This window comes from Carcharodon carcharias, chromosome 18, assembly GCF_017639515.1.
Source record: "Carcharodon carcharias isolate sCarCar2 chromosome 18, sCarCar2.pri, whole genome shotgun sequence".
In the NCBI taxonomy this organism is placed as follows: Eukaryota; Metazoa; Chordata; class Chondrichthyes; order Lamniformes; family Lamnidae; genus Carcharodon; species Carcharodon carcharias.
Window position 1 is genome coordinate 83455133 of NC_054484.1, and position 24597 is coordinate 83479729.

General features: G+C 45.6%; 1 protein-coding gene across 1 annotated transcript in view; it reads left to right on the plus strand.

Annotated features, from left to right (window-relative positions):
- Positions 1-24597, plus strand: part of LOC121290470 (MAP7 domain-containing protein 2-like) — a 103662-nt gene that overhangs the window by 46903 nt on the left and 32162 nt on the right. Inside the window, exons 4-8 of the mRNA XM_041210909.1 lie at positions 5671-5948; positions 13854-13992; positions 14635-14815; positions 20573-20677; positions 20771-20824. Of these exons, the coding sequence (XP_041066843.1) occupies positions 5671-5948; positions 13854-13992; positions 14635-14815; positions 20573-20677; positions 20771-20824 (757 nt within the window). The remainder of the gene's footprint in view (positions 1-5670; positions 5949-13853; positions 13993-14634; positions 14816-20572; positions 20678-20770; positions 20825-24597) is intronic.

A 24597-nucleotide genomic window follows, 5' to 3' on the forward strand; every position in this document is an offset into this window, starting at 1 on the left:
TTTTTCTAGTCTATATGTAGATTAAAATCTCTCATGATGATCACTGTGCCCTTCTGGCAAGTTCAAATTATTTCTTCCTTTATGCTCCATTCTACCATGTATTTACTATTTGAGAGCCTGTACACGACTCCCACAAGTAACTTCCTGCCTTTACCATTTCTCTATTGTGCTCATACCACTCATTAACTAATAGGGCCACCACTCCACCCTTTCCTCACTTCCTGTCCTTCCTAAGTGTCCTGTACCCTTTAATATTCAGGTCCCAATCCTGTCCTTCTGCAGCCATGTCTCTGTTATGGCTATCAAATCATGATTGTTTATTCTCAGCTCTCCTGTTTTGTTTTAATGCTTCATACATTCAGATATAGAGCCTTTAGTTTTATCCTTTTATTCTTTTTATAACCTCTCACCTCAACCGTTGATTTACTGTTGGATTTGTGCTCTCTATCCTGTCACGATCTGTTTTTCATTTCCCGTAATAATACCTTTCTCTTTTGCCTTGTCTCTCTGCTCTTTGATTAACCACATCTTCCCAAATTTGATCCCTTGCCCCCACTATTCAGTTTAAAACCCTCTCTACTTCCCTAGTTATGCGGCTCGCAAGAACACTTATCGCAGCACAGTTCAGGTGTAAACTGTCCCAGCAGTACTTTTCCCAATACTGGCGCCAGTGCCCCACGAACTGGAACCCACTTCTCCCACACCAGACATTGAGCCACGCATTCATCTCCCTAACTAGATTTGTCCTATGCCAATTTACATGTGGCTCAAGTGATAATCCAGAGATTATGACCTTTGAGGTTCTGCTTCTTTTCTCTGCTGATATAAATTACCTTAATTTCCTCATTCTTATTAACCCCTAGGTTGCCCTCTATTTCTGGTATGTAATTGAAATGGAGGACACAATATTTGTTCAATGTCTCTACCATTTCCTCACTCCCCATGATAATTTCTCCTGTCTCTGCTTCTAAGGGACCAGTGTTTACTTTAGCTACTCTCTTCCTTTTCATTTACTTGTAAAAGCTCTTGCAATCTGTTATTATATTCCTGGCTGGTTTACTCTCATTCTCAACCTTGGTTTCTAAAACACTCCTAACCCTCAGACTTGCTACAATTCTTTGCAACATTATAAGCTTCTTCTTTTAATCTAATACTTTTTTTATTCATTCACGGGATGTGGGCGTCACTAGCTAGGCCAACATTTCTTGTCCATCCCTATTTGTCTTTGTTCAGAGGGCATTTAATAGTCAACCACAAATCTGTCATTTTTACCTGGTCTGGAGTCACATGTAGGCCAGGCCAGGTAAGAAAGGCAGATTTCCTTCCCTAAAGGGCATGATTGAACATAGTGGGTTTTACAACAATCGGCAATGGTTTCATGGCTAGATTTTTTAAATCAAACCCAAATTTCACCATCTGGTGGTGGGATTTGAACCTGGGTCCCCAGAACATTACCTGAGTCTCTGGAGCACGAGTTCAGTGACAATACTACTATGCCACCACTGCCCCCTATACTATCCTCAACTCCCTGCGTGAGCCACAGATGGATCTTTCTTGCTGAGTTTTTTTTTAATGGAATGTATTTTTGTTGAACATTTTGAATTGTTTCTTTAAATGTTTCTCCCTGTTTATTTACAGCTATACCTTTTAGTCTATTTAGCCAACCAACCTTAGCCAGTTCTCCCTTCATATCCATGTAATTGGCCTTGATTAAGTCTGCGATTGGAGTATGTTGCTTTCAGACTTAAAATAGAACACAGCGGTATTATGATCACTATTTCCCACTGGAATTTTTTACTATGAAATTATTATTATTAACCCTGTCTCATTGCACAATACTAGATCTACAATAGTTTTATCCCTAGTCTGTTCCACAACCTATTGCTTAAGAAACAAAAATATTCTACAACCTCATCTTCTAGACCACCCTTGCCAATTTGATTGGTCCAGTCGATATTAAGATTAAGGTTCCCTCACAACTATTACATTGCCATTCAAGCCCCATCCCAGACAACCCCAATGATTGGATACAAGCATTCCAATCTTGAAATCCTGAAACCCAGTGGAGGCCTTGAGTCTATTGCGGAGAATGTGTACGTTCACGGACTCCCAGGACACTTGCCCTTTTTGCGGTCTTGTGGAGTCCGTGGACCATGCTTACATAGGGTGTGGTAGGCTGCACTCCCTTTTTAGTTATTTGAAAAACCTTTTATTAAGGTTTTGTTTGCACTTCAGCCCCACGCTCCTGATCTATGGACACCCGGTGCGGAAGGGGGTCGGGAAGGAGGAGGACCTCCTCGTGAACCTGCTCCTGGGCCTGGCCAAGTTGGCCATTAACAGGTCCAGGCAGCGGGCGATCGACGGAGAAGTCCCGCCCGATTGTTTGTCCTTCTTCCACGGCTACGTTCGCGGCCGGGTGTCTTTGGAGAGGGAGCACGCGGTGTCTGCCGGCACTCTCAAGGCCTTCCATGCCCGGTGGGCACCGCGGGGACTGGGGTGCTTTATTGACCCCCTTAATCACATTTTGGTTTAAAGTTGTAAGTTTCCTTTAAATTTTGTCTTTAGTTTTACAGCTGAGCTGAATTAGGGGCTGTGCTTGATTTGTCCTTAATTTTGTTGATTTGATTTGATTGGTTTAACCCAAAAGATTGCTTGAGTCTATTGGGAGTAGAAAGATGACCCACCTCCATCCCATTGAACAAGTCCTCCCAGCCGTGGTAGCAATCTGCACATGCGAGAAGAATCCTGGTTATAGAAACAGCCTGCAGCACAATCTGCTAGCTGGTGTCAAAGCAGTGGAAGAAAGGGGTTGCCTCATGGGCCATTAGATTTTGGAGAAAAGACAGTGAGTGTTATCATGGAGAGGAAAGTTCACACACAGTTGATATGTGAAGATGTATGCTGTATGATTTATATCACAGAATAGATTTCCCAGATGACAAAATGGCCAGTGGAGTTGTGGCCAGCCCTGATATTAATGACACTGTACAGATCTCCCTGATGCAAGTTTTTCACAAATATATCCAGTTTTATATTATTGTGGGGTGAAGCACCCACTCAGTCAGCCACTGGTTGGATTCCTGATACTGGAGTCAGTTTGCCTGACTCTTTCGCAGGTTATGGAGCATCTTAAAGGAGGATAAAGGAGGTAGAGAGTCAGAGAGCTGGAGAGAGGGAATTCCAGAGCTTAGGGTGCAGACAGTTGAAGGCACAGCCAGCAATAAAGGAGTGTTTCAACTCTCAATAGGCCAGAATTAGAAGAGCACTGGTATCTCAGAGGATTGTGGAGCTCCAAATGAATATAGAGAAGGAGGGAGAATGGCATAGAGGGATTTGAAAACACGGATGAGAATTATAAAATTAAAGTGCCTGCTTAACAGGAAGCCAAATATAGTTCAGCGAGCACAGCGGGGATTGGTGAGCAGCAGAGTTTTAGATAACATGGGAGAACAGCCAGGAGTATGTTAGAATAGACCAGTTTGGAGGTAGCAAGGGGATGGGTCAGGGTTTCAGCAGCAGATGAATGGAAGTTCCACTGGGTGTCCACACCATGGGTATCAATCCAGAGGCCCATCTTGAAATAATACATTGAAAATTATGCAGAAAAGTGGCCTGTTTAGTCTTGTGTACATTGTACATGTACCTAACACACCCAGAGCCGGATTTCCAGCACCAAGGAGAGTAGCCTTGGTACTAAATGGAAATCGGGAGATTTCCATCGCAGACCTGCCCCAGTAGAAAAAAACGCCCTGGTATGGAATTTTTGCTCTGGGTGGGGGTGTTGCACAGGGATGGGATGCAGTCAGGCCTGCCAATCCTGGAAGCAGCACCTAGGCGGCCACGGGGCATGCGAGTGCCAGGGTGGACTGGCTAGACGGCCTGCCTCAGTTCTCTGGGATTTAGTCCCAATCGTTTTAAAAGTTGTTGTGCTCTCTCGCCTGTGTCCCTCACATCCCAACCCCCATTCCCCCTACACAGCCCCCATGCCAATTCAATACCAACTCATGCCCCCACCCATCCCCCATCAACAGTCCTAACCCCCATTCCAACTATATCGCCACTCATGCTACATCTACCATGGGTAGACCTCAGGAGTCAAATGGTGATGGAAAAAAAACTTGTAACATCTTAATACAGCTCTCACTCATACACCTTTGACAGTGAAAAAAATTCATGAAATCCATTCAAAGTTTCTAAATCTCCTGAAATAGTTAACCGCTTATGAAAGCAAACAAACTTTCACTCAGACTCCACATCAATGACCGCTAATCCTTTACTAATCCCTTTAAACTGTCAATCCAACTGTGAACCCTGAAACCCCTGCTGAAATAATTGTAACTTTTGAAACTCAGCCAAGCATTCATAATGACACGATAGCCCTTGGAGAAATGTCAACAAAAAACTCCTTTGAAACTGCATGACCAGATGCTCATGTTTCTTTCTCACCTACACCAGATGGGCTGGCAATCAAAGCAGTCCAGCAGAGGCTTTTTTTTAAAACTCTGTGACAGCTTCAGACTGCAAATGTTTAAAGAATGAGAAATTTAAAAAGAAAAATCAGATTTTGACACTTAAATTAACCTTACCCGCCCTTTGAGTGCATTTATGTCTACTCATCCATCTGTGACTCCCACTCTGCGGCTTACGGCCCTTGCAACAGCCAAAATGAGGTCTGTTTGAACTCAGCACTGCATTCAAATGGCCTTGCTGAGATCAGGTTTCCTCCTGTGGGAATCACAGCTTGCCCCCTTCCGCCTACCAGTAAAAATTGGATTTGTCGGAAATGGGGGCGCGATTTCCACATCTGTGTCATATTTTATATAGGTTTATGGAGTCTTCCCGACTGTGAAAATCTGGCCCCCAGTGTCTCTAGTCCCATTAATCATTTGTTGCAATTTGAATATCCCAAAGCACCAATCAAGTACTTTTGAAGCAAAGTTGCTGTTGAAATGTAGGAAACGCAGCTCTCACTTTGCACACAGCAAGTTCCTGCAAACAGGAAAGTGATAATAACCAACTAATCTGTTGGTTTGTGATATTGATAAACATTGGTCAGGACACTGGGGAGAACTCCCTAACTCCTCTTTGAAGTAATGCCATGCAGCATTTTATATCCACCTGGGAGGGTAAGCAAATGGAGCATCTCATCTGAAAGACAGCACCTCCAATACTGCAGCCCTCAGTACTGCACTGGTGTGTCAAGTCACTGGATTAAGATTTGAATCCTTCTGATTCAGGAGTGGCTACCAACTGAACCATGGCCAACACTTACAAACAATATAAATATGTATAGATGTGAAACGAGAGTTGCCGTAGTCCCAGAGGACCAGAGGCTGCTCTCTCATTAGGGAGAGAAAGGTGACTGGTGGTGAGTTTAGCCTGAGGGTCACTGCGGTGCACTGAGGTGCAAGGTTGAGAAGGCAGGACCCTCACAGATAACTTCAGCCAGGACAAGAATTGAACCCATACTGTTGGTATCACCTTGCATCACAAACCCCCTGTACATATAGATGTACAAAACTGAAAATTACATGCTAAATTTTACAGTTTGTTTATAAAATACTTAATGGACTGAGTAAAAAAGTAACGCTGGAACAGTTTGTCAAAAACGTATTCAGTATGTGTTAAGATTTAATAGTTCTATGGAATTTTTGCTCATTATTCTTGCAGGGCCAGTTCAAAGATTCGAACCCGGTCTCCCAGCTCTGGCAAAGAATTCTCACCATCTCCAACGTCCAGCAGCAAGTCCTCTCCCATGAGGAGACGCCCATCTTCTAATAACATTGCAGGAAGTAAAAAAAAGAGCAAAGAGCAGGGGGATCTGGCACGGCAGAAATCGGAGGAGGCTGCAGGGGGCGAGATTAAATCGCCAGAGGTAGCTGAAAGGGAGGCTCCAGTGACAACTCCAGTCAAAGAACATGAGAAGAAGAAAGCTGCTGTGGGTGAAGGTGATTACAACAACAACTTTCATTTATACAGCACCTTTTAATGTAGTAAAACATCCCAAGGCCCTTGACAGGAACGTCAAATACAAATTTGACACGAGCCACATAGAGAATTCAGGATCAGTGACAAAAAGCTCAATCAACAAGGTAGTTTTTAAGGAGTTCCTTAAAGTGAAGTAGAGAGACTGAGAGGTTTAGGGAGGGAATTCCAGGGCTTGGGGCCCAGGCAACAGAAGGCACAGCCGCCAATGGTGGAGCGATAGGAATCAGAGAAGGGCAAACGGCCAGAATTGAAGGAGCACTGGGATTTTGAAGGACCCTAGGACTGGAACAGGTGGAGTTGTTCAATAAAAGCAAAATACTCTGGATGCTGGAAATCTGAAATAAGAACAAGAAATGTTGGGAAAAATCGGCAGGTCTGGCAGCATCTGTGCAAAGAGAGAAACAGAGTTAATGTTTTGAATCCATATGAGTCTCCTTCAGATGCTGCCAGACCTGCTAAGTCTTCCCAGAATTTTCTGTTTTTATATTAGAGCTGTTCAGTACTACATTTCAAAAATGAAACTTTTTCGGATGGCATTGAACCAATGGAGGAGGGACCTGTTTAATGTAGATGTGGTGCAGAATCACAGAATTGTTATGACGCAGAAGGAGGCCATTTGGCCCATCGTGTCTGCATCAGCTCTCCAAATAAGCATTATTACTCAGTGCCATTTTCCTGCCTTTTCCCCGTACCCCTGCACATAGTTTCTATTCAAATAGTCATCTAATGGCCCCTTGAATGCCTCGATGACCATAACATTGAGACTGTAGGAATGATCTGAAAATACACTGGATTTATTCTACTAGAGTGAAACAGTATTTAACATTGGTGTTAGGTTATGATGTCCCAACATTTGTTGTTAAGAACCACAAAAGGGACAGCATCTTTGTTTGCTGAAATGAATGGAACAGACTGTACTCCCTGGGGTTTAGAAGAATGAAAAGTGATCTAATTGAAACATGTATGTTTCTGAGAGGGCTTGACAGGATAGATAGTGAGACATTGGGCAAAATCGTCCTAGGTTTGCACTAAGTGCGGTAGCGGGTGGGTAAAACGATGTTTTATCTGTTGGCCCCAATGATGGGTTTTCAGGCCGTATTGTCCCAATTATTTATGCATTTCCAGGAAACACATTGTTTCCATGGCGAGCAAGCTCTCATTCACCTGTCCGTCATCACCTCGCTGCTTCATCACGCCTGGCGCCATATTTAAAGTGCAGCTGTGCACACACATCTCACTACTTCCAGCCCACGACTGCTGCAGGGAAGACAAGGCCCTGAAAGGCAAAAAGACTGCAGCCTCCCCCAGGTTCAGCGATGCACTTTTTGGATGCTGTGGAATGCAGCCGGGATGTCCTGTACCCCTCTCTGGCCGCAGGATGGGCAGCAACATGACCAACCTGGCTTGGGAGGCGGTGGCAGCGATGGTCAGGGCCAACGGCCTTAAAAAGAGGACAGCCATCGAGTGCCGCAAGAGGATGAATGATGATCTCCGTTCCACCAGGGTAAGTCACTCCTCTTATCACTCTCAACTCACACAGTCACAAACCCATCACACATTCACAGAGACCTCACTCACTGCTGGTTCAAGGGACATCACCATTCACTCTCTCACACACACCGCCATTGTCCTCATCCTGGCCATGGGACCACTCACCACCCACATATGCCAGGCATACTTATCATTAGGCCTGGCAGGCACCCTGCTTATGCTTTCTCCATCTCTATTTATGCAGGACAAGCTGGCACTCAACAAGAGGGAGAGGTTGCAGACCGATGGAGGAATTCCTGAAATCAAGGTCCACACGGACTTTGAAAACAGAGCCATCCAGCTGGCCGGCGAGGATCTGGATCAGTCCTGAGCTGATGGTGGGGTCGGTGCTGCTCTACCAAGTGATGGTCCAGCAGTGCAACATCCATCAGACAACCATGCTGTGAGTGATGTGTCCTCTTTCACAGCCACTGCCATGCACTAACTATCTCCCCTTGCTTTCACAGGCACATCTGGGAAACAGCTGACAGAGTCCATGACCCAGGGCCTCCAATCAAGCCCTGAAGAAACCTCTGAAGAGGAATCTGAAGGCACCATACCTGAAGTCCCGTCACAGCGCTCACCCACACCCTCCACCAGCGCAGAGACACACACCGCGGTGGGACCTAGCTTCAGAGTAGCCTCGGGATCACAATCTGGTGAGCACATCGCACTGTGTGATCCACAGCAGGCAGAGGCAGGGACTTCCCAGGTCCCCGGCACTCAGAGGACTGCTAGAGGCCAGAACGCTGCTGAGTCTGAGTCAGATGATGAGCCTCTGGACTCGGTCATGTCACAGTTGCTGGAGCTGCAAAGGCAAGCTCGGGAACGTCACTCCTCAGATTGCAAGGCATGATGGAGGAGTCTGTTTGCCTTCAGACTGAGGTGATAGCTCCGGCATGCCAATGCACCGAGGTCAACACTGGTAGGATGGTGGCCGCCATGGAGACCTTGGTCCAGGACGTTGCTCCTGCACTGCTGCGCAGGCTTAACTCCATCGCTGATGCCATCGTTGGCCTCTAACAGTGTGTACACGAGAAGGGTGCAGGGAACCCAATCTGACTCCAGCTTCCCCTTCTCCTCAAGGAGTCAGCCTGGGTTCACCGGGCACCCATAGGGACGAGGATCAGCAGGTGCACACTCCGGGCCCATCCATCCAGGTGACTCCAAGAGTGTCCAGCCCTTCTGAATCCCCTCTTCCTGTGACCACAGCAACTCCAGCTCCACAGGCTGAGGAGGTGCTACTGCCACACAGCAGGAACCCGAAAACAGGCCAGGGCCTTCCAGGCCTTGGCTCTCCTGAGGAAGCCCGTCAAAGTCATCACAGACAGGGCGTAGCAGTTAGCAGGCTGCCTCCATCTCCACTGTGGATGTCCGGGGATGTAGCAGCAGGGCTAGGATGGTTAAGGAGATTTAGTTGCACAGCCTGAGCACGGGTGTTAATCACTTGTATATATTGTTCACTCTTGTCAATAAACTCCCAAGAATGTCTCCCTGCCTATGGCTCCTTGTTCTATGAGCAGTGTCCGTGTCACTCAGATGTGAAACCTTTCTGCACATGATAAAGGCAGGTGTCTCAGTCCAGGGCCTCTTCCCTGTGCTCTGTGCAGCCTTCAGACCACAGTGATGGTCCAGCCTCACACTCTCTGGACACATTACTGATGTCTGCACCTCGATAGTGCTGGTCATTGCTGCCAGAATGTAGTGGGCAGGCGTCACAGAGTTCCGTCATTCTCCCTGTTTGCTCTCAGTATTTTTAATGTGGGGCTGGCCCTCATCACACCAGCATCTGTGACCAGTGATGCTGTGCTCCTGAAGGGCTCAGGTTCTGAAGGTGGATAAAGGATCAGATGCTTCTAAAGTTTCATGGCTGCGTCTCTGAGATGGCCCTGACCATGGAGCGCAAGCGAGCTGCCCTCGGCCAGACTGGAATCAGACATTCTCAGAGGCTATGTGAAGATCTATGAAGTGTCCTCACTGCATGTCTTCATCATCCTCCTGCAATCGAGTGACTATTAGGGTCTCCACTGTGTCTCCATGACAGGAGCATTCTCACAGAGGGTATTCGCGCTGCCATTAACCAGACTGGAGTCAAACGTTCACAGGTGCAATGTGAGGATCTATGGGGTCACCTCACTGCCTGTCGTCATCATCCTCCACAAATCTGGCAGCTATGAGGCTCTCCTGAGCGCCTGCCTCATCTGGCCAATGTGAGGACCTCATTCCCAACATCGTCCCCACTGAGGACCCCCTCACCCTCATCCCTGTTGGCGTCCTCCTCATCAGAGGAGACCTCCAGCTCCTCCAACTCTTCCTCAGCCAGCTCCTCTCTCCGTTGCAGCGCCAGGTTGTAAAGGGCACAGCAGACGACGATGATGTGTGACACCCTCTGCGGACTGTATTGCAGGGCTCCACCAGACCGGTCCAGGCACCGGAACCTCATCTTCAGCATCCCGATGCTCTGCTCCACCAGGCTGTGAGCTGCAGCATGAGCCTCATTATAGCATCGCTCTGCTGCAGTCTGAGGCTGCTGCACGGGTGTCATCAGCCACGGTCTCTGTGGGCAGCCCTTGTCCCCGAGGAGCCAAACCTGCAGCCTCTGTGGACCCTGGAAGATGTCAGGGATCTGTGACCGACTGAGGATGTAGGAGTCGTGCACACTCCCTGGAAACTATACACACACCTGCAGGACATGTTTCTGGTGGTCGCACACCAGCTGCACATTCAGCAATGGAAGCCTGTGGGAAACCCAAGATTTGGGCAAATCCAATCACTCTTGCATCCTGGCTGTCCCGGTCCCAGGCAAATGCACAAACTTGTGTGCCCTCGTGAGGATGGTATCCGTATTTGTGGGTGGAGGCTTGTGATATCGCACAGGGGTCACCTGTGGAGCCCAGAAAGGAGTCACTGATATTGACCGCCATGGCCACTTTCACAGCCACTGGCAGTGGATGCCCTCCATGTCACCACAGTACCAAATCCTTCAGTAACTGGCAGATGTGACCAACCAGGTCCCTAGACGTGCACAGTCTTCAGCGACAGTTCTCAGTCATCTGCAGGAATGAAAGGTGGCGTCTATAGACCCTGGGTGTCGCTAGGCCCTGAACAGCAACAGCTCTTTTATGGCGTGTTTGGGAGCCCCAACCACCCCTTCCTCCTGAGGTTGCTGCCCCCTCCCTCAGCACAGCCCGGAGCCTTATCACTCTCTCCTCAGTCATCTTCACTCTGTGTCCATCAGGCACACAGCTAGTTCACCAGGCTCCATGATCCTGATCTACTCCTCCTGCTGAATGAAATAGAGAGACACGTGGTCAGCATGGGTGTACTAAGAACCTGTCCTGTTTAAGTGTGAAGGCCCCTTAACACTTCCCGGAGAGTGCTGGTCACCACTTGGATGGTCAGAGTTTAGCGCGCTGTATGGCTGCCCGAAACCCCACCCTCCTCCGACCCACTCCACCTGACCGATTGGCAGCAGCTTTGCCCATTGGACTGCATGCTGTGCTCTCAGCTCAGGCACAGACATTCTCCTTACCTGCACTTCAAGGTTAGCTTGAACCATTGGGGAGACTGATCCAAACTGGGATTGTAGTGCTAACATTACAAGGGGCTGTGAGTGTCTCCAGCAGTGACTGCTCCATGGCCAGCTTTAGCAAGGAGATTGTACAATGTGTGCAGTTGTCCAACTGTTCTGCAGTCCACTAAAATGCTCATGGCTTTGCAGTCTGTATGGGGCAGGGGGTGTGGGGTGAAAAGTTCTGGAGCACTTGCTGGCACTTTGTTGCCTCTGTGTTGCTTGAGTGGGCAGATAAGGTAGAAGCCCGACTCCAATCATATCAATGTGGCTGCGCCTGAACTGTCTCAGTTGCAGAGGAATGGTCACTTTATACAGGTGGCTGCTCCCATCGCCCATCTCGAATGCTTGTGCAACATATTCAATGGCAGGGAAACCCTTGCTCCCCCCACTACAAATCACCTCAACTACAGGGCAGCTCATGCTTCCCTCCCCAACCCCCACCCCCCGAGCTAGTCACCTGTACGGCTGAGCCGCCCTTAACCCTGACCCCCCCCCTCCCCTCCAACATCCCTCAAGCTTGTAGTCCAACAGGCGACCCTGGCAAGCGCTGCACAACATTATTGTGTACCTACCTCCGAGTTCCCTCCAAGTGCAACCGGCCAAGTGAACACCTTTTATGTGCTGTTGTGACAATCCAGCAGGGAGGAGGGGGAATGATTCCGATGGGCTGGCCTAATAACGATATGCTGACGTATGACAATGAGGTTCCCAATGTCCAATGGCAGGAAATGCGGCCCGACATCAGCGGGCTGAGTGGACATTCACGAACTAGTTTCATGCCATCTTGAATCCAATCGCACCATATTGTCCATTAATACCACCAAACAAACCCAATGCCAGTGGGCACAGAAAATCCTGTGTTGTTTCCCAAGATTGGAGAGTCTAGAGCTGTGGGTCAGTGCCCCATGATGAAGGGTCAGCCATTAATGACTGAGATGAGGAGAAATTCCTTCACTCAGGGGCTTGTGAATCTTTGATAGTCTCTTGCCCAGAGAGCTGTAGATACTCTACCATTGAGCATATTCAAGACTGTGATCAATAGATTTTGATCTCTCAGGAAATCAAGGGAACTGTGGAGGTGGGCATGAAAGAGGAGTTGAAGCCGAAGGTCAGCCATTATGGTATTGAATGGTGGAGTAAGCTCAATGGGCTGAATGGCTTACTGCTCCTATTTATTATGTTCTTATGAATCAAAGCAGCAGTCTACAACAGAGTGCTAGGACGCAAGTTTGCATCTGTTTTGACTGATGCTGTTGGTAAAGTGGAGTTACTTAAAATTCCCAGAGGAAACCTTAAACAGCTGTCATAACCTATAATTTTTGAAGTGTTATGTTTGAGATGCGACTCTAAATTGAGGAAACAGGCCACCAGTTCTTGAGACTTTGCACTAAACTAATTGAAACATTTTATTAATTTACACAGGTTAAAATATATGCACATGGCTACAAATTACTACTATCATAACTTTTAACAAATTCTCAAACTAATCTCCATTAAGGCAACAACAACCCATAGACTTAACCAAACACCAGGCAAAGCATTTTCACCTTACGAATTCAAAATGAGATTCTTTTCAATGTGGAGCCAGTTGGAGGCTTACAGCTGCCTTTTGATCTTACGTTGCCTCTGCCCTGCACACCCAAAAACTGCCGAAGTTTTACCTACCAGCACTATTGAATGTTAATTCTCATTGTATCAACAACCTCTTTGAACTTCACCTTTTAACAATGAAACCCCTTTCATTGTACCATTTTTATTAGTAATATAAACATATTGCTTGGTGGCTGCTAGAAAAGCATCAGTTTTCACCCCAATTCTTGAATGCTCTATTCAAAAAACACAAATGCATGCTATCTCTCTTACATATCAAAACTAGTACCTAAAGCACCCAGACTAGCTGGCTTTAATCCAGTTAAGACATACGCACAGGCTAACCCTCTATTTTAAAAGAAAAATATTTTCCAAAATATTATATACATTAATAGCTTCATAACAGCATATATGTGTGAGTGCCAGTCCCACAAGTAATTTGTGAATGTGAACTTTGTTAAAACTCTAAACAAAATTTGGTATCAGTAAAAATACACGTAAGGCTGTTGAATGGTCGTAACAACCCATCTGGTTCAATAATGTCCATTAGGGAAGGAAATCTGCCGTCCTTACCCGGTCTGGCCTACATGTGACTCCACACCCGCAGCAATGGGGTTGACTCTTAACTGCCTTCTGAAATGTCCTTGCAGGCCATTCAGTGGTATCAAACTCAGCAACTAGAGCTGAGTACTGGTGGGAAAAGGCAGCAGGAAGAGGAGAAAGGGAGAGAAGTGTCATTTTATCTGTTTCTCCCTTTTCTTACTCTCCTTTTTGCTTCCTCTGCCTGCTTTTCCCTGGCTTTGTTTCTTATCAGCTTGCGAGGGGCCCTGAAGCTGATGCATTAACCCTACCCTCCTGCCTCAGCTGATGCTGCCTGTTCCAACGAGTGGCTCCAGTGTTTTCTGTTTCAGTCTCAGATTTCCAGCATCTACAGAATTTTTGACTCTTTGCCTCTTGGTAACATACTGGGCAATGAATCCACTTGGAGGAAATCCATTGTGGTATTTCAGGAGGCTTTGTGTTGGAACACAGGTAGACAATATGTTCCTTTTTTGTGTTTTTAAACCAGTTGAGATGTTAAAGTTGATACCTTTTCTTGTCTATGTGTTTGCTGCTCAGCTGAATAGCAGTGCCCCTCTGACTGACACACCTCTCCACATTTCTCATTCAGACACCTCTGCTACTAAAACCATGGCAGGAACAACTAACCCAGAAGAAGCAGCTAAACTTCTAGCAGAAAGACGAAGACATGCACGGCTGCAGAAGGAGATTGAGGAGAAGGAGAGGCTAGAGCAGGAGGAAGCCGAAAGGTAATGTGCTAGATTTAGAAACTCAGATAACTAGGCATCAGCCAATGAAGGTGCTATATTTATCTGCTGTATCTGTTTCTTTGCTGTCTATTTATAACAGCAACTTTCATTTATATTTTGCCTCTTAAAATTGGGAGCACTGCAAGAGGAAATTCAATAATTGGTAAATAAGCTAAGTGGTTGAATTTTCACCCCAGTATTGGAGTTCCTGTGATTGTGACTCCACACCTCAGGCAGGGATTTGAACTCTGGCATTGTTTGGGACTGTCCACACTCATTCTCACATTGACCTGTACTGCAGATGAGGCAGGTTGTGGATATCATTGGCTAACTCAAGGGTTAATGTGTCTGCTTCTTGATTGTGTTTCCTCCAATGAGGATTCCACTTCCCTTCCCCCGACCCCCACCCCTCCAGTGGCTTGTCCGAACAAGGACGTTGACTCTTTTTGGAGGTGCTGGCTAAGTAACCGACACCCAGTGCTGAACAATTGCAGGTAGCACCACCTATTATCATTCTGGTCACACATTCATCACAAGGCTGTCCATGCAGGAAGACATTTTATGCAAATGTTTGTACCTTGACCTCAATGTTTTAGGAAGAGGCTAATGATGACTCTGAGCATATCTGGTTGCCTGTTAAAGGAAACTGAGGGAAGAGTTGCAAAGAAAGGAAGCTGAAGAGAAAGCTCGTCGTGAAGAAGAGGCTCGCAAGCTTGAAGAGGAGCAAAGACAGCAGGAGCTGGAACGCCAGAGGAAGGCAGAAGAGGAAAGGATCTTCAGAGAACAGCAAGAGAAAGAACTGCAGGCCAGACTTGAACAGCAGGTTCGTGGTGAAGTGATGTTTTGTGAAGTTGAACATGTTTAAACCTTCCTCGGTTCTGTTACCCTTGCTCTTCAGCCCAATTAAAAAATGGTGTCAAAACTGCATTAATCCTGGTAAGGGTTAAATAAACAGATTCACACTGTAATACAACAACCACCCCACTATTGTAATAAGCAGTGAAACACAACCTGTGAGGAGAGAGGTTTGAAATATGTAATATAGTGGAATAATAATCCAGGGGGTTCAATCTGGAATTCTATCACAGTGATTTAAGAGTTCAGTATCAGTAAAATGACCAGGAAGCTGTTACATTGTCGTAAAATCCTAACTTGTTCCTGAGTGTCCTTTCAGGAAGGATACCAGCCTCTCGTACCTAGTCTAGCCTGTACATCCTGGACCCGACCCTCTGACTTGGCCTAGGATGTCACTCAGTTGGTCAAAAAAGGAGACGCTCACCACCTCCATCTTCTCAGAGTAGCTTGGTAACAAAGCCTGTCCACCATCTACAAGGCACAAGTCAGGAGTTTGATGGAATACTCCCCTGGATGAGTGCAGCTCCAACAACACTCAAGAAGCTTGACATCATCCAGTCCACTTGATTGGCATCCCTTCCACAAACTGAAGCACAGTAGCAGCAGTGTGTACCATCTACAAGATGCACTGCAGAAATTCACCAAGGCTCCTTAGGCAGCACTTTCCAAACCCACAACCGCTACCATCTAGAAGGACAAGGGCAGCAGACACATGGGAACACCACTGCCTGCAAGTTCGCCTCCAAGTCTCTCACCATCCTCACTTGGAAACATATCGCTGTTCCTTCACTGTCGCTGGGTCAAAATCTTGGAACTCCCTCCCTAACAGCACTGTGGGTGTACCTACACCATAGCGACTGCAGCGATTCAAGAAGGCAGCTCACCACTACGTTCTCAAGGGCAATTAGGGATGGGCAATAAATGTTGGCCTGGCCAACAATGCCCACACCACAACAGACTTGTGAGCAAAGTTAGAGCCCATGGACAGTAGCAACACCGATATGAAATTGGCTGAGTGACAGGAAACAGTAGTGGTGAGTGGTGAACTGGAGGAAGGTTTATAATGGGGTTCCCTAGCAGTTGGTTTGGGGGTGCTTGCTCACATCCCAAGAAAGAATAAAAAATAATCTCCAAAGGAAATAAGAATAGCCCATTCAAATTCTTAAGCCTGTTGACAGAGTATGGCAAGTCAGTATTTCATCTCCTTGTGGTCATCTTTCCTCTGTATCCATTCATACTCTCTCCCAACAGAAATCTATTGATCCCAGTCTTGAAAGCTCCAGTTGACCTTCAGCATTCCCAGAACTCCAGATTTACACTACCCTTTGTATGTAAATAGTATCATAGATTGGTTGCAGCGTGGAAGGCCATTCAGCCTGTCATATATGTGCCAGCACTCTACAAGAGTATCTCACCTAGTCCCACTGCCCTCACCTTTTCCCTAAGCCTGCAGATTCTTCCTCTTCTTATAATGACTCAATTATTTTTTGAAAGCCACGATTGAACCTGCCTCCACCACACTCTTAGGCAGTGCATTCCAGATCCTAATCACTCGATTGAACCTGTCTCCACCACATTCTTAGGCAGTGCATTCCAGATCCTAACCACTCAATTGAACCTGTCTCCACCACACTCTCAGGCAGCGCATTACAGATCCTAACCACTCACTGTGTAAAAAAAGCTTTTCCTGATGTCACCATTGTTGCTTTTGTCAATTATTTTAAATCTGAGCCCTCTGATTCTTGATCCTTCCACCAATGGGAACAGTTTCTCTCTGTCTACTCTGTTCAGATCTCTCATGATTTTGAACACGTTTATCAAATACCGTCTCAACCTTCTCTTCAAGGAAAACAGTCCCAACTTCTCCCATCTATCTGCATTCTCATCTCTGGAACCACTCTCGTGAATCTTTTCTGCACTCTCTCGAATATTTTCACATCCATCCTAAAGTGTGCAGTCCAGAACTGGACCCAGTGCTCCTTGAGGCCAGACCAGATTTTTCTATAAATTCAGAATAACCTCCTTGCCCTTGTACTCCATGCTTCTATTAATAAAGCCAAGGATACTGTATGCTTTATTAACCGGTCTCTTAACCTGTTCTATCACCTTCAGTGATTTATGTACATATACATCCAGGTCCCTCTGCTCCTATGCATCTTTAGAATTGTACCCTTTAATTTATATTGTTTCTCCATGTTCTTCCTACTAAAATGAACCACTTCACATTTCTCTACATTAAATTTCATTTGCCCCGTGTCTGGCCATTCCACCAGTCTGTCTATATCCTCTTGAAGCCTATCGCTATCCTCCTCGCAGTTCACAACACTTCCAAGTTTCGTATCATCCACAAATTTTGGACTTATGCTCTGTGCACCAAGGTCTGGATCATTAGTGTATATCAGGAAGAGCAAGGGTTCTAACACCAACCCCTAGGGAACCCCACAATAAACCTTCCTCCAGTTCATCATTCGCCACTACTCTCTGTTTCCTGCCACTCATTCAATTTCATACCATGTTGCTATTGTCCCTTTTATTCCATGAGTTCTAACTTTGCTCACAAATGTCTTTTATAAATCTACACCAACCGCATTACTTTCATCAATCCATGCTGTTACCTCATCAAATCCAGCAAGTTAGTTAAACACAATTCGTCCTTTAAAAATCCATGTTGGCTTTCTTTAATTAGCTCACATTTGCCCAAGTGACTGTTAATTTTGTCCAAAATAATTATTTCTAAAAGCTTCCCATCTCTGGGGTTAAACTGATTGGCCTGTAATTGCTGGGTTTATCTTTATATCTTTTTTGAACAAGGGTGGAATGTTTGAAGGCATTGGAAAACTATGGCCAGTGTCTCCGCAAATTCCATTCTCACTTCTCTCCGTATCCTTGGATACATCTCGCTGGTCCTGGTGACTTATCAACATAAGTACAACCAGCCTATCTAATACCAACTCTTTGTCAATTTTTAACCCACCAAGTATCTCAACTAGCTCCTCTTTCACAATGACCTGGACAGCATCTTCCTAGGTAAAGACAGATGCAAAGTATTCAGTTAGTACCTCAGCGATGTCCCCTGCCTCCATGCATAAATCCCCTTTAGGTCCCTAATTGGCCCCTCTCCCCCTTTTACCAGTCTTTTAACCTTTTACGCCTGTAGAAGACTTTTGGATTCACTTCTGTTTTAGCTGCCAGTTTCTTCACATACTCTCTCTTTGACTCTCTTATTTCACTTCCCCTGTGAACTTTCTATATTCAGCTGGGTCAAATGTCACATGCATGGTTTTTTCTGCTTCATCTTTCTCTGTATCCCTTTCATTATCTAGGGAGCTTTGGATTTGTTTGCCTACCTTTCCCCCCTCACAGCTGGAAACACAACAAACATCCTGTCCCATAACTATAGTTTTCTCGACACTGATGATGGGGAATATGATACAGGCATAGGACATATGACCCATGAGCCTTTGGGGCTAGTTACACACCACTGGAAGCAGTCAGGAAATTCTGCTACCTTGGATCTACAGGGACAGATGACCCACTAACAAAATGAACGTGAGAAAAACACCAAACTGACCCACAGGACCATGATGCTTAATCTATAAGGCATATACCCTCAGCACATTACTGTATATCACAGCAAAGCCTGGACAACTTATACCTGCCAAGAACAAAGACTCAATAGCTTCTATCTCTGGTGTCTATGAAACATCCTCAGCATCATGTGGAAAGACAAGGTCACCAGTGAAGCAGTCCTTTCTAGGGTTTTTAGTCAGCTTAAACCTTATGATACAATGATCACTGTTCCCTAAATGTTCTCCTACTGACACTTGATTCACTTGGCCCACCATATTCCCAGGAACCAGGTCTAGCAGTGCCTCTTTTCTCATTGGACTGGAAACATGTTGTTGTAGAAAATTTTCCTGAACACATTCTAGAAACTCCTGTGCCTCTCTGCCCTTAACATTATTACTGTCTCAGTCTATATTCAGATAATTAAACCCCCACATTATAATTCTGTCATTCTTGCGCTGCACTGTAATTTCCTTGCAAATTTGTTCCTCAACATCTTTCCCACTAGTTAGTGGCCTATTGACTACACCGAGCAATGTAACAGTATTGCTATTGTTTCTTAGCTCTAACCAAATAGATTCTGCCCTCGACCCTCTGGACACCCTCTCTCTCCAGCACTGTAATATTCTATTTAACCCTTTAACTCCAACCCATCCTCCTTTATCTTTCCTTCTCTATCTTATCTGAACATCTTTTATATCCAGGAAAATTTAATACCCAGTCCTGCCCTTAGCCATAACATATTTCCATATGCCTATCTGCATTGCAGCTCAACAGCCTTATTTCACATACATGCACAGTAATCATAATTTAGACTTTATTACATTCCATCTTATTATTAAATATTCTTCCTAAATGGCCTGGCTGTACTTATAAAATGATGCCCTCTTCTTCTGGAATCCCCTTCTCTGCCATTTATCTCCATCTACCTGATCAAACCCCTATTAGAATTTTTAAACATCTCAATTAAATCACCCCTTAATCTTCTAAATTCAATAGAATATAAACCAAGTTCAGACAACCTGTCCTCATAATTTAATCCATTCAACCAACACATAATTCTAACTTGCTGCTTCAGCCGGTCTCCTTCCTGTAAAAAAAAAATTCATACATAAGAGCATAAAAAACAAGAGGAAGAGTAGGCCACTTGGCCCTTCGAGCCTGTTCTGACATTTAATACAATCATGGCTGATCTTCTATCTCAACTCCATCTTCCCATGCTATCCACATATTCCTTCATTTCCTTCGTACCCAAAGATCTATTGATCTCAGCCTTGAATATACTCAACAACTGAGCATCCACAGCCCTCAGGGGTAGAGAATTCCAAAGGTTCACAACCCTTTGAGTGAAGAAATTTCTCCTCATTTCAGTGTGAAGTGATCAGCCCCTTATCCTGGTTCTGTCGCCCTCCTACCCACCCGCCCCACCCCCACCCGCCGTGTTTTAATTCCCCATCAACCCAGTCAACAGATTGACACATTTCAGATCTGGTGAAACTTGCTTGTTGACGATAGCTAAGTTTACAGTATCATTTCAAGAGAATGAGATTCTAACCTGGGTCTGCATCATGTAAATAAATCTTATTAATTGCAGAATCATATTTTCATAGTTACTAAAAGTTGGCAGTATTATGAGAGTGGAATAGCATCTTTCTATATGTTGAAGGTAATTGGATTGATATGTAGTCATGCTTAGAGATGAACTCTCTCTCTCTCTTCGGGTACCATGCCCTAACAGAGCATTGGCGGCCATGGACTTCCATGGGTTGGTCCATGGTTACGCTTGGTAAAGTACTGCAGTGGTTTGCTGTTGCCTTCTGCAGTACGGCTGACCAGGAAACTCTCCTGTTCTTACTGCCTGCCATCAAGCATATTGGAAGGATTTGCAAGTGGATACTCAACCTGTTTGGCCATGTTATGAACATCTTCCTTGGCCATCAAGTCCTGGAGTGGGACTTGAACCCAGAGCTTCTAGCTCAGAGTTAGGTACACTACCCACTGCACCACAAAACACACCAGCGTTGGACTAGAGCCTTTAAAAAATATATATTTTCTTTCTGAAATTTGCTTGATTGGATCTTTATTTAGGCCAAAGTTAATCGGACTTTCCTTTAGGATTGTTTTTTTATGGCTGTGTCCTGTATTTCTTTCTGTTCAGCGTGAAGAAGCTGAGACCAGGGCTCGTGAGGCAGCTGAACGCCAGCGACTGGAACGGGAGCAGATCATTCAGCAGATCGAACAGGAGCGGATGGAGAGAAAGAAGGTTAGGACAGACAGTAGATGAACATAAGGGAGGCAGTGTTTAGTTCAAAGGAATATATGACCAGTTTTTTTTATTGCCAATTCTTTGTTGTAGAGAATAGAAGAGATCATGAAAAGAACCAGACGAAGTGATGCTGGAGAAATCAAGGTAACCATAGCAATCTAATACTCACCCTTATGTTCAGTAACATTTCCCTCCTTGCTGAATGTTTTGACATGTTGTAATATTCTACCACCTTTATGATCTGAACAAGTAGACTGATCCCCTGGTGTTAGTCGAGAGGAGGGAGGTCAGGAGGCACGTATCGGTACTGTCACTATCCACCCACAGGGCCATTCTGTGATTTCAAATAGCACAAGTCAGGGAATTGTTAGATTCTCCCCTCACTTTGACAGATGAGCCTTCAGCAAAAAAAGAAGTATACAGTCTAGCTTGATGTCGTCTCGTTAGACCAAGTCTCGATTTGAAGAACTCTCTGCAAATACTACACATGAAGTCAATGTTGGAGGGATGGATGGAGGTATTGGCTTTGCACTGTGCTCCCTTGTCCTGAAGGCACTTGACTCTGTTCTCCTCAAATGTCAAAATCACTTGATGACAGAGACTTCTCCATTTGGGTCTGTCCAAGGTTGTTTTTCCTGTGTATTGGGATCTAGTTTGCAAGCTCTGAGCTTGGCTTTCAGATTGTCTTTATATCTGAAATTGGGACATCCTATGGTGCTGGTTCCCATGCCCGAATGGCGGTAGAGTATTAACTTTAGTACGTGGGAATCCTTCATTGAAAGCACATGACTGGCCCAGAGAAGCTGAGCTCTGATGAGCATGCTCCCAATGCCAAGAATGCAGCACTTTGAATGAGCCTCAGTGTTGGGGATTTTGTCCTGATGTCACAAATAGATCTCAGACAGTGCAGACGGAATGCTTCTAGTTGTTTTGTGTGATGCTGGTAGGTTGTCCAAGTCTCACACCCAAAAAGAAGTGATGTAAGAGCCACAGCCTGGTAGACTTTGATCTTTGTTCAGAGACAAACTCCTTCCAAAGTCTCTGAGTGAACCTGCCAAACGCTGAGCTTGCTTTTGTCAGGCAGTGATTGATTTTGTCATCCGCCGTAGTGTTATTAGGGAGGATACTCCCAAGATAGTAAAACTGTACTGAACAGAAGGGTGTGTTAATAGTGACTGTGGGATCTTGGAGTACGTGACCAGAGGTGGGTTGATACAAGATCTCTGTTTTCTTCAGATGTATTGTCAGCCAAAGTGTTCTGAGGCTAGGGCAAAATGATCAACAGGAGTTGAATGCCCTCGAGTACATGCTATGAGCACACAGTCGTCTGCGAACAAGAGTTCACTCAGTAGTTGTTCAGTAACCTTTGTGCAAACTTAAGCCTTTGTAAGTTGAAGAGGTTGCCGTCTGTCCTGTATTGAATGTGTACTCGTGTGTCAAGATTTTTGAGTGTGTACCAGAGATGGGCGAGAAGTATATGGTAAACAGAGCTGGAGCCAATATACAGCCTTGATGGTGCTGTTGGTGACAGGAAAGGCATCTGATGATGTACCATTTATATCACACTGGTCATCGTACTATCGTGAAATGGGCAAATGACAATGATCATCTTTTCAGGGCAGCTAAATTTGTGCAGAACCTTCCACAGGTCTTCCCAGTTTACTGTCAAAAGCCTTTGTCAGGCCAAAGAACACCATATAGAGGTCCTTATTCTGTTCACGTGCTGCAAAGATCATGTCCACTGTTCCCCATCCTGCACAGAAGCTGCTCTGTAATTCTGGGTACACCGAGTCATTGAGGTGAGTGACGATCCTATTAGGAATAACCCTTGCAAGAATTTTTCCTGCTCTTGACTGAAGTGACATTCCACGGTGATTGTCAAGGATGGACTTGCTCCCTTTCTGTTTGTAGAGAAGAGTTATGGAGGCATCCTTGTAGTCTTAGGGCTCAGTGCCCTGCTTCCAGATGGGGCAGAAGAGACCAGTGAGTTCCCTAACCATCTGAGTCCCTCCGTACTTGGATACTTCAGGTGAAGTGTCATCAGCTCCTGTGACTTGCCCATAGAAAGCTGCTTTATGACCTTTGTGACTTCTGCTTAAGAAAGGTGGAGAGCAAGCTTTTCCAGAGTGTGGTGCTGTGGAAGTGACTCAGTGGTACCATTGTACACTGTGGATTGTTGATTTATGAGGTTGCTGAAGTGCTCTGCCCAATGAGAGAGAATCTCGTGCCTATTTATTAGGAGCCGATTGCCATCTGCTGAGGGGATGGGCATTCGTTGGTTTTGGGGTCATAGACTGATCGCAGACTTTCATGTAGAGCCTCCAGGTCATTTTTATCAGCAGCTGCTCAAAGCTCATCAGCCTTGTTTTCCCATCATCGGTTCTTCATCTCTCTCAGTTTGGCTGCAGCATGTGTTTAGCACGATGGTATCTGGGTTTCTTGCTGCTGATTTCTTGTCAGGGATGGAAGATCTGTGAATGTCGTCCACTTTGTCTGCAAGTCTTGGTCGATGCTGAGGAACAGCCTTGGTGCTTCTATTTAATGAATTCTAGCACCTCAGATGCTGCGCTGTAAGTAACATCCTTTAACTTTTTCCAAGAATCTTCAATGACAATATTGTCCTCGGGGACATCAGCTACTCCTGTGGCTAGTGTGTGTTCCAGTTCTTATTTCTTGGCTGTGTCTTTAAGAACAGTTACATCAAGCTTCCTTTGTGGCTTGACTCTGTGCCAAAGCGTCTTAGATTTTATCTTCAAAGACACAATACACCTGACAATACTCAGACCAGCATTCTGCTCCTCTTAGGGAGCGGGTAGAGTGAACATCCTTACGATCTCTCTGTTGTTCCATAATGTGGTCCAACATGTATCAGTGTTTGGATCTGCTTTTGGATCTGCAGTTTGCCTGCTTACTGGAAGACTGTGTTTGCAAGGGTTAGGGCAAACTCACTGCGCTCAGAGAGAAGGAGCTGGCCATTGGAGTTGGCTCTGCCAGTACGGTGTTGTCCGAGTACTCCTCACCCTGTATTACAGTCTGTACCCACACAGGCACTGAAATCACCAAGGGTAATGAGTTTGTCTTGGTGGGTACCCTCCTAATTATCTTGCTGAGGTCATTATAGAATGCTCATTTGACTTCGTCTGTATGTATCTTTGTTGGAGCATTGGCACGAAGGAGTGTTACATGTTGATTATTGGCAAGATTTAAACAAAGAACCATGAGTTGACCACTGATCCCCACAGGAGGTGAGTCGATCTTGTTTGCCAGTTTAGGTCAAATGGAAAAGCCCACATCTGAGTGTTGACGCTGGTCCTTGGACTGGCCAGTCCAGTAGAATGTGTAGCCTGCACCAACCTCCTCAAGTTGAGACTCCTCAGTGAGCCTTGTTTCACTCAGGGCAGCGAGGATGTTGTACTTGCCCAGCATTCTGGCTATGAGGGACATCCTGTACTCTGATCTCATAATGTTGGCTAGAAGTGTTCTGACGTTCCATGGACTGAGCTTCATATGATGACTTGTTTTTTATATTTCAATCGCGGTGAATGGATGACCAGCCAGGAGCGGTAACCTGTTAGGTGCAGGGAGAACAGGCTGTGTTTAGGGTTCCTTCTCTTCCCCTTCCCTGGATTGGGGACAGCATCACTGTACCTGAAAAGATCTGCTCTGTCACCTCAGGAGGATACGAGCTCCACATCTGCCCGATCTGTGGAGAGAGACCATTACCCTGAAACTACCTGTGTGCAGGATTATGACTGAAAACCACCAGCAGCATCCTGTACCTATCCCCATTGTCACAGGGCTTGGTGTGTCTAATGTTTTGGTTGAGAACTCGCTGAACAACCTGTACGTTGAGTATATTGAAGCGCGTGGGGTTTGTCAGAGCCTCTCCCACTCCCTCGTCCGAGGCAGCTGATACT